Source organism: Nesoenas mayeri (assembly GCF_963082525.1).
Source record: "Nesoenas mayeri genome assembly, chromosome: Z".
Lineage (NCBI taxonomy): Eukaryota > Metazoa > Chordata > Aves > Columbiformes > Columbidae > Nesoenas > Nesoenas mayeri.
The window spans coordinates 9981013-9991967 of record NC_137542.1 but is presented as its reverse complement, the minus strand read 5'-3'; the positions used below and the strand labels follow the sequence as shown (position 1 = coordinate 9991967).

The window sequence follows — 10955 nt, the reverse complement described above, 5'->3', positions numbered from 1 at the left end:
CAGACTGGATTCTAGCAAAGCAGTTTGTAGTCTTGTGTTATTTTTTGTGGGCTGGGAAAATCATGTAAGGGGTGCTGTTTTTCAGTGGTGTGTGGTCATTTTTCATACTAATGGGAAATGGGCTTTCTGTTTTCTTTCTTTCTTTCTTTCCTTCCTCTTCCTTCAGTCTTGAAGATCTAAAAATTCATTTTGTGATATAGTTCTTTTTAGGCATGACGTGGTTCCAGAGGTAGTTTCCAGTGTAGATACAGGGGTAACTAGACTGCATTATTGTTTGAATCTTCTTAAAGATAAGCATCTTATTTCATGTGTGAAAAAACTTCAGAGCTGAATTTGGCAAGATTAGATTGGAATTGCCTCAAATCCAATTAAGCCACACTGCATAGATGTGCTGGGAATATAAATGCAATTACTGTAAATTTGTACAAACTGATTTGTTGCATTATCTTGCTAATCTAACATACAGTACTTTTTGTGTCCATATTGCAGACGGCAACTCCAAACTAACATGGCAGTCAGACTGTGTGATGTGGCTTCTCTGCTTAGAAGTGGTTCGTGGGCAGCAGAGCCTTGGACTGGGGTCTGTGGGATTTTTCTTAAATTCTGTAGGCTACGTTTTTACATGTTAATAGTGCTGAGGCCATACCAAACTCTTTAGTCTGCCATTTGGAACATTAACTCTTTTTTATGTTTTGTTATAGGCTATAGGTTGTGTCCCTATTCTGTGAGAGCCTAGAGCACACTGGTGTACCATGACAACTTTTTCCATAATATGGTGATCTTCTGTAGAAATTATACTGCAGTGGTTTGCCTTTGTTTTAATGTCAATTAGATTTTAGTACTAATTCAAAACACCTGGTAGATAATTGAAGAGTAGTATTGTACTAAAATGGTTTTGGTATGGTCTGAATACTAAATTGCAGTAACTTTAAAAACCTGTATGCTGTGTATTTATGATTACTATTTTAAAAATATATCTACAAGTCTTATTCTAAGCAATTGTTTGAAAACTGTAAATTTATCTCTTAAACTAATTTTCTGGGTGGAAAATATTAGTAACTATTGAAGATGTGCTTTGTGTTTTATGAACAGTTGTATTCAACCTATCAATAGAACATGCATTATTTGTAAAACATATTAGTATCACTTTATTCAGAACAGATGGTTTTATAGCTCAGAAGTGCTGTAATTTCTGCATACACAGGCTACTGCAGCTGTTCATTTGAATGTTGGCTTAGAACCTCATTCTTACCACCTGAATATGAAAATAAATGTGCAATTAAGAGCGCATTGTTTGTCCTTGCTATTTTTGATGAGGGAACACTTAAAATTTGAGGAGGGGAAAAAAAACTAAAGGAGTAGGGGAAGGCAATTCTACAGAGCCTCAGCATAGCATGTGTGGCTACTTCCTCTGCCAGATAGATTATATTTTGAAAAGTAATTTGTCTTAATTGGGATAATCTACTTTCTCATCTTTTCAGCTGACTTGTTTCATCGCAGTGTCAGGAGCAGGTTACTCCTTGGAGGTTGTCTCAAGAGAGGAAAATGTTGTAGCGCTCAGGAAAACTAGATCACATTTTTATATTAAGTATTCTTATTAAGTGAATCTTCCCTTTTGTGTTGTACTGAAGTAACCTCTTGGAAAATATTTCTGTATGCAGAACATAGAAGTGTGTTCCCAGGAATGTCTGAATTGTAGTTTGAGACACTTGACTTACTGCCCCTCTCCTGTTTTGGGATAATTCAAATTTGTATTCCCTGAGTGCAGTTGACCTAGTCAGCTGTTCAGATATGCACTGAATGCATACAGTGCTCTGAGTAGGACAGTTAGGACAACCTCCAGAGGTCCTGGCATTACACTGTGATTTTTACAATAGGATTTTTTTGTGAGAACTCCTAGAAATTGAAGTATGAGGTTGGCTTTCAGTGACTGCTGGATTTTTTTTAATGAAACTTCTTGATGAGTCTTGATTCTGTGCTGAAATGTTTATTACTGGATAATTAATTTATAGAATTTTCTGTTGGATGCTGTCCTGTGTAGTTGGTCTCAAGCAGGATAGGCTGACCAACTCTTGGATATTAGACTGCCATTAAAAATCCACTGTACTTATCAACTGCTACCATTCAGTTACTGACTGAGATGGCAGAGAGCCTTTTGTACATGTCGTAGCTTGTGGGCAAGCACTGGCACATCTCCAAGTGTTTGCAGTATCTGCCAGTAATACAGTCAGTTACTTTGGGGTTAAACACTGTAATTCCTGGAGTGATAACTCCCCTGTTTTGATGTCTGTAAGTTAATAAAGTTAAAGTATCCAATTTAACAGGGTACAGGGAAGGGAAGAAATGAGAACCAGGAATTGTACTGGTTATATAAAAAATAACCAAATGCTATCACTTTAAAAGCTATGCTTCATATCATTTCAGTTATCCATTGTAAGTTAATTGATTACCCTTGCAATGGGCCAATTCTACCTGGTGACTTCTATACTTAGAAGGCTATGATGGCCCTAAATAAAGGAAGTGGGGGAGGATGGAAACTAAGTTGAGTGTTAACTTCATTGGGAGGGCTTGTAGAAGATTTTAGTGACAACTTTATTTGCCTGTAAGTTTTTATGAAGTATTGCCATGACTGACAATTAAAATAATTCTGTATGGGTGGATTTATTTGCATATAGAGGCAGTATATGGCTCTGGCAATACCACTTCTACATAGTGACAAGTATTTTAGATTCTTGTTTGAACTCTCCTAATAGGTGGTGAAATATGAATTTTGATGGCTTGTGTTTTCTGTGCTTTTCAGCAGGTAATTGCTGCCATGGAAACACAACTGTCTAATGGACCAACTTGCAATAACACAGCCCATGGCTCAAACACTATAAACAATTGCTCATCACCAGTTGATTCTGGGAACACAGAAGACAGCAAGACCAATTTAATAGTCAACTACCTTCCACAGAACATGACACAAGAGGAACTGAAGAGTCTGTTTGGCAGCATTGGTGAGATAGAATCCTGCAAGCTTGTCAGGGACAAAATAACAGGTATGTTGGTTTGGGGATTTTTCTGCTGTTTTTTTTTTTTTTTTCAGTTTCCAAGCAATGAGCTGTCAAATGGTGTTTTGCAGTTCCATTAAATCTTTGAATAAAGGCAGAAGAAGCCAATGCTAGTGTTGCTAGTCAGAAGGAACTTTGGTTCAGTGTTACCTAGATTCTACACCCCAAAATTAAGTGTCTCTATTTGAACTTTATCCAGGTTTCTATGAGTGCTATAAATGCTAACAGGACACTTAAGTCTCTTGAGTTTTAGAGTACTTGGAAAGAAGATTCACATGTGGAAAATGAGGTATTTGTACGTGGTTTACTTTTTTTGAGCTCCCTTGGAGTCATGACTTCATTAGCCCTACTTGATGCAAAGCTTCCTTTTTCAGGGATTGCAGGTATCTAAACTCATACCTTGCTTTGGGAAAAGGTGGACTTCATTTAGTCAGCTTTGTATATGAAACTGCATTTGCATTGCAGCATTTGAGCAGTTTCTTTAGAATGCAACACTCAAGTATGAATAGCAGTGTGCATTCTGTTAGAACTTTAAATCAGAGAGAACTGGTGTGCAGGTTGCATGTATTTAGACCAGTTGTTTAGCTTTGGAAGAACTAACTACCAGATGGATGCATGCACTTTAAAACAAGACTGAAAGGATGGTTGGCAAAGTTGAGTTTGTCTCATCTCTTTTCTGACTGTAAACTCTCTCAAATTAAAAAAGCATTCATGTATCGCCTATGTTGACATTTCGTTAGTTTTATTTGGCAGTGTTGACTTTAGTACTCTTATTTCCTGGATTTTTTGCAGACTTCTCAAATATCCATCTTTTAAGAACCTATCCTTATGTTCTTGGTGGCAACTCTTAGATGTTCAGGTTAGCTTCTGAGTGTTTAAAAATGCACCTCTTTGAGGCTGCATGTTCTGTATGCTTTGGTTGAAGGTATGGAAGCCCATACTTTCCTATTAACAAGAGGTAGTGGCAGAAGATGGACATTCTTCTTGCACTAAATAAAAACTTCTTTGTGACTTGGTGTTCCTGAGCAGCAAAAGTAGGAAGACAAAAACTTTAGTTGTTGCAGATTGTTTGTGGCTTCAAGCCTCACTTACATATGTTTGTGTTAATGGTTTGGGTACACTTGAGGGATGTGTTCCCCAACTGTCAAAATGAATAATGGAAGACAAGGCCTAAAAACCTTCAGGCAGCTCTGGCACCAAACCCAGGAATTGTCTTCAGCATGCAGCACATGCTTTCTTCTTTCGTCCTGCTGACATACTTGTTCCTCTAGCATGGCAGAAAGAAGTAATGCCACCTCTCCCACATTGATGCAGACACTACTGTATCAGCACTACAAGTATGATGCTTATGAATCTGGCAGCAAAAAGATGCTAAAGGGAATATTTGCATGGTATTTAGTTCATCTACATCTGTACTGACTGAGGGTGAGCAGAGTGACTCGAAGTTAGAGATCCCATCTCCGAAATTTGATCATCTAGTCTTCTGCACAGTGATACTGATTTCAGCAAGAGCATGTACCTTTTTTGGGTAACACAAAGTAGTTTAATTGCCAGAGTAATTCCATTAATACACAACTAATGAAAATACTGATAAGATGCTGAATAATTACCAACTTTGAGGATACTTTGTTGTAATTTTCTGCAAGCTGAAGACATCATTTGACTGCTTTTGTGTCGTGTGAGAATAACTTGTTACATATAGAGGGATGGTTTTGGTGTTGGTTTCTCTTGATTATAGGTCTTGGCTACTGTCCTCTAAACAGTGTTCTTACCAACTGCACTTCTGTGCCTCCAGTCACAAGGTGGATTCTCAAGCCTGACTTCTTGCAACTCAGCTCTATAAAGCATCAGTCAATTTTATGCTTGACTTCAGGTACATTACAAACTAGAAACTAAAGAAGAAATGCACAGGCAGTTGTACTGTACTCAAGCCTAGAGAGGTAATGCTGTACTTCTGAGACTACAAGAATGAGATTTTTTTTCAGTCCTGATCTTTTCTGAGTATTCTACATACAGTTTGATTTGAAAGCAGATTTCCCCCAAAGCAAGGGAATCCTGCCTGAAAAGTATGACTTCTGGAAGACAGCTGCCAGAATGCATATCTCTGTCTTGGTGAATTCACTAAGCCATACTTCATGGCTGTTCCTCATTTCAATTAGTGATTACTGGCAGCTTACTCTCCCTGAAGTAGGGACTATTTAGTGGCACAAAGATGAGTCAAGCTCAGAGGCTGAGTAAAGGCCAACACTGATCCTTTGATCTCCTTCTTATTGAATAGTCTCTGGCTGACTTCTGTGCCTCTCAATGAAGGGGAGGCAAAGCTGCCTTTGGATCTGAATGACCAATTCTTCTTCCTGTAGGAGGGGGCTTGCTTATAAGACACTAGGTAGTATAACAGTTAAATCTGTAAAGTACCCTGCTTCAACATGGCAGCCTTTCCTACTGAAACCACTTCTTTTAGTCCTTCTGGGTTGACCAAGCCTCCAAGCAATCTCTGGTCTTCACTGTGAAGAACACCAAATGTCCCTGGGGATGCCTAAGACATTAGACTGGGCTGGTGGCACATCATGATGTCTTCAGGTGAAGACTGGTGGTTGCAGAAAACAAGCCTGTCTTCTCTATAGGTAATGACTTTAGTACTTTGGAACAAAAGGTATTTTACTTGTCTGTTTTCTGATCTTTTGTTCTAGAAATGGAAAGATTTAAGTGATACTTCATGAGTTAGATGGTTGTTCAAAGTGTTTATCACAGTCTCTCACAGACGGAAGTTCATATGTTTAGCATTCCTTACTAAAGTTGTTGAAGGATTACATGGTTTTCCCAATTAAGAGGCTGCTGCGGGCACACAGAATTGAGCCTGAAGGTATTAATGATGGATGTGCAAGTTGCCTATATCCTTACAAGATGGTTTTGATGTTTTATATGCTAGAAGCTCACATTGCTGCTACTTAGTGTCAAAAGACTCCTTGCTTGGGAGTAGAATGGAGCAGGTCTTAACTGCAGACCTCTTGCATGATGTCTTCTGTATAGCATGAAGTGATAACTAGGAAGGATCCTGAATTTAAATTACGTTCTCAGTAGGTGAGAACTCCAGAGTTTGATCTATTGGAGAACAGAGTTGGTTTTTCTCCTTCATCTGAGAGCAGCTCCTCAACTTTGAGGTATACATTCAGCTGCCAGCAGAAAATTGCATGTTTTGTTCCAATAGGCTTTAGTGTAAAAGAGATCGAGAAATGTGGTGTCTGACCTTATAACTGCATTGGGAGCAATACTTCAGATTTAAATAGCCTGGAGCAAGGTAGCCTTGTTTGTGGATTCTGAGGAAAGAATTCTCTAGTTGCAGTCCTGTTCTTACTCATTTTCAGATTTTCTATAGAGTTCTTGAAAAGCAAATTAGAAAAGAAAAATTAGAACAGGGATTGTTACTGAATTCTGTGAAGAAATAATTTGGCATGAATTTCAGAATTGTATTGGTTTAATTCCTGTGTTAAAACAGTCACTGGTACTAGATATTTCATTAATAACTGTAAATGATAAGTTTAGGCAAGTGTCGAAAATGAAACACTTTCATACAGGCTAAACTGCAAATATGAATTAAGGGGCAAAACTCTGGTCTGCCCTTTACTGTCTAGTTCAGGTTGGTCCATATCAGTATTGGATATAACCTCTGGCTACTTCATGAGGTGAAACTTTGACATACTGGAACTGAGAGCTGTTTGCCAAGCAAATGAAAGCTCCAGTATAAGAATGCTAAGGAATCTGTTAGTGTGGGTGAATGAAATGAAATGTGCTGGTGAACTGTTTATCTGCAGTGAAACTTTATTTGATGAAGAAAACAAATTTTAGCCTGTCTATTTTAGCAAGCAATGTCAGAGTCCCAGACCATACCCCACTGATGTGATCTACAGTAGATCTTAAGACATGAAGCCTGCTGCTTTCCAGGTCACTGATGCCATGCATTGAAATTCAGAGGGATCAAGGATGGCTACTGCCATCTTCACCCAAATACTTGTCAGAGTATCCTGTGGATTTGAACCAAATTATTTCCTATTCTATTTAATGTTCAGTTTGGTCACATCTGCAACACTGAAGTGCATTTAAGACTGCATTATAGCAGTGCCCAAGTTCCCTGAAGCTGTCCACACAGTTCAGGAGGTAGGTGAGTTGAACTTTAGGGCCTTTCTGCCTCTGGAAAACCTGTTGGAGTGAAGTCCTCTTCTGAATTTCCTGTGAGCAGCTTGAAGCCCTTTTTCTAAAGGGCTGTTCTAGTCATTCCAGTAATGCATTTTACATAGAATAGAAATTGTTAAAACCTCTTAATTGCTTCAGCCAATGATTATGTCCTTACAGTTTACTGTCAACGTAAAGTTTGTGTCCCTTACTGATTTTTTTTTTTTTTTTCTTTTTTCCCCTAAGGATTTGGTTCTGAAAGAGGTAGTTGAGAAAGCTGAACTGCAGAAGGCTCCTGCCACTCATCTCCACACTTGCTCTTTGTGAGCACAACTTGCTGTTGGGGCAGTGTTAGTAGCTGAAGGGAAGTTTACTTGCTCAGCTCATGGAAAAACACTGAAAGTGTTCTCAGCAAGAATTTAAAATAGCAGATTGTTATTCTGTTTTACTGAGATAGAGATTAAAATCTTCATTAGTATCAAGGTTTAAAGTGGTGCTGAATTAGTCTCTTCATGTGAGAATCCCAGTGACGAGAGCAGCATCTGAGAATTGGGGCATGAATGCCACTTATCTTCACTTGCTAACCAGAGAATCTGTCTGGAATGAGTCATTGTGCCTAGATATTTTGAAGCCTGTGTTAACTCTTACATGCTCTTGGCTAATGTGGATGTATGTAAATACAAGGTACAGAACTACCACGTGAACTAATTATAGTTGCACAGTAGTTGGCAGACCCTGGTTTCAACAAAGGATCATAACTGAATTCTTACCAGTTGCTCTAGATAGTTTGAGTGTAAGTGCTTTTACATATTCAAAAGCAGCAGACAACATTTTACTTTATTGTTAAGCATGCATAATTATAGAAATGAAGCCAAAATACTTTAAATGCAAGGGAAGAGGGTAAAATGAGATTAAGTCTGATAATCAAATTGCCCTTCTTCAGGCACTTAAAAGCACAAGCTTTCTGCTTATGCAAGACAGATGGTTTAGCAGCTTTTCATAAAATGCAAGGGACAGTAATACCTACCACTTATAAATGAACACTTACCTGAATGTGGGAAACTGCATCTTCTAGGTCTACTTTTCTGAAACTTGAGTAAAGATAAAAATTGCAATTAATGCGGTGTCCTTACAAAAAAAAAGACTAGACTTAGCAACCACTGTCTTTAGTGCAGATTCAGTTGTACCTGTGGAAGATAGATGCTTAGTTTTCACATTGTGAAATAGTCTCCATGATTTCAGGCCTTTTGCTTTTTTGTCATTTACCCAGGAGTGTTTGGAGGAGTTAGCCAAATTGAAACTTTGTGGAATTCAGACTTATTTCAGAGAGCAGCTGAAGTCAAGTGTCACAAATATGGGAGAATTTATTAGCTTGCTTGCCATCAAAGCTCCTATGCTGTTCTCCTATTAGAATAATCATATGATCACAGAATTCACAACTTATGTTCTCTAAAAGAGAACCTGTTTGTTGATAGGTCAGCTTTTCCTGTCATTCCAGGAGTGTGCTTTTATTAGTAATAATTCATACATGAAGACACTTTGCATTTTGGCATGCCTGTTTTTACTACCTAGTAAACAAGGCAGGATATGTTGAGAGTTCTAGTGTGGAACAGTATCTCACACCTGTAGACTTGTGTAGCTGTGAACTCCTGGTAAAGGACTGTTCCATTTAGTACAAGGAGCTGGGTGCTCCCCACCTGAAGGTTTCTTTTTGCATAATTTTCTGCTATCAGACTTCCTACTTTCTAAATGTGAAGACAGTCTTTCAGGGCATTCTTGCTGATCACTGTTACATGGGCCTGTTTTTCAGACATCAGCTGCCTGACTGTGGAGCTTACATGTTGGTTTAAAGCCTGATCTTCTTGCACACTCTCTTCCAAAAGTCTGGGTTCCCATTTGGCCTATGACCAATGACTATCTGTCACACTGTGGTAGCATTTCTTTATGGTCAAAATGATAGGCTCTTGGAATAAAATTATGTAGATTTTATGTGACACTTGAACATTTTGTAGACTCTTACATCTAGAAATCACACAGTGTAATGGACAGGCACACAGAAGGGTCATGTTACTTTTTCTTTCTGTCCTGTCAACCTTGGTCTTATGTAAATAGGCATATCTATCTTGTTGTGTATATTTCATATTGTCCTCTGCAGCTAATGATTTTTGCAGATACTTCCCAGAAGTTGAACACTTCCAGAAAATCTTTTATGCAGTCATAGGCAGTATGTTTGCAATTAAAGTTTGTACAGAAATAGTTTTTAGTTGTTAATACTGAAATTTCTCATGCATATTCTCTGCCCGAATGACTGAGGCTGTGAGATGGAAAGGATTTTTCTGTGGAGTAGGTGCTCTGTGAGCATGGGTGAAACAATGGTATCTTAGTGGGAGCTTTTATGTTTGCTATGACTTCTACAGCAGTCTTCTGGTAATCAAGAGAAAGATATTGTGTTCTCAGTGGAAGCAGTAGAAACTGCAGTCTGACTGGCTGCTTGAATCTAAAACACTTGAAACTTGTTAACCTCTGTAGTTTTCTCTACTTCTGTCATACTAGTGCAAAGACTCATAGTGCATGTTTAGTGTCTGGCAATAGCAGAGCTGTTGGAAACCTTATCCCCTGTCAGTGCTGCTGCAGAGCTCCTGACTTGATGGGAATTTTAGGCTTCAGAGCGATGTCATTGTTCAGTTGAGCCTGGGCTGGCAGTTTTTCATCTCTTGTCACTGTCGCTTTGAACAGTGTTAGCGTGCTCTTCAACTCTAAAACTTTCACATGCCTTAATGTAAGACTAATTCTGCAGCATCCAAACTAGCCTTACAGGCTTATGGGAAGTATGGTCATATACTTATGCCTTGAGATTCTAGTTTTGTTGCTGCCTTGAAGAGATAAACTAGAGAAACTAGACAAGTTGTCTTGTTGTAGAGGAAGCAAAAGACAAATATTATGGCATAACTGGAATGGCTTAATCTGCAAAGTGACTACTTATCTACAGTGTAGAAGGTTTCAAAAACATTCTTATGGGAAAATAAATGAAGATGTTGACAGCAGGACAGTGAGTAGCTGGAATTCTGGGTATTTGCTTATGTTGTAAAAGTGCCTGATACAGGGAGGATCATGTGAATGAACAGACCACTACAACTTTGGCACTTTAGAAAAGAGGTTTGCTATTTTTGTAGAACTCCCCAGCTCTTCCTTCTCTGCTTTTATTCCCAATGTGCAAGATGTTTGCAGTCCTGCACTAATCTAATCCATTAGTTGTTTCTGCAAGTTTGAGTGCATTTAGGGTGGAACAGTAGAGTAGCTTGGCAGCTGAAGGAGGGGGGTGGCTGAAGCTGGGTGCTCTTTTCTGGTGTGCAGAATCTGAGAGGCAGGGGTTCTCTCTAGCTGCTGCTTAGTGGTATACTGAGATAGGGCATGAGTTCTGGCAGCCTGACAGTTTCTGATTTGGGGAGGGATGTGTACAAAGGTATTGACTAACAAACTGTATTTTCCCAGCACGGTGCCTTGTGCAGACCTTGACTAAAACATGAAATCAAGAATAAAAACCCAATGAGATTAGAGGCAAATATATATTTATATATAGTGGCTGTTTAATTTCTGCTCTGGAAAAACTTGCTGAAGACCTTAGAACGTAGATTTTTCTGGGGGTGGATGTGAAGAGAAGGGTTGTGCTTAACATCAGCCTTTTTAATTTTCAACATAGTCCATGTTTTAACTCTACAGCTGTTAAAATGC

At 38.7% G+C, this 10955-nt stretch overlaps 1 protein-coding gene across 7 annotated transcripts in view; it reads left to right on the top strand.

The window, feature by feature from the left end:
- Positions 1-493: 493 nt before the first annotated feature.
- The window catches only part of ELAVL2 (ELAV like RNA binding protein 2), a gene marked incomplete at both ends in the record, with an annotated part of 52051 nt that continues 41589 nt past the window's right edge, over positions 494-10955 (top strand). For 2 of the 7 annotated variants that reach the window (XM_080363063.1, XM_080363062.1), the window contains 2 exons: positions 509-580; positions 2804-3041. In XM_080363063.1, coding sequence (XP_080219189.1) covers positions 509-580; positions 2804-3041 — 310 coding nt within the window. Of the gene's footprint in view, positions 606-2800; positions 3042-10955 lie in introns of all 7 variants that reach the window. The other 5 variants (XM_080363065.1, XM_080363064.1, XM_080363066.1 and 2 more) reach the window with 4 other exon arrangements.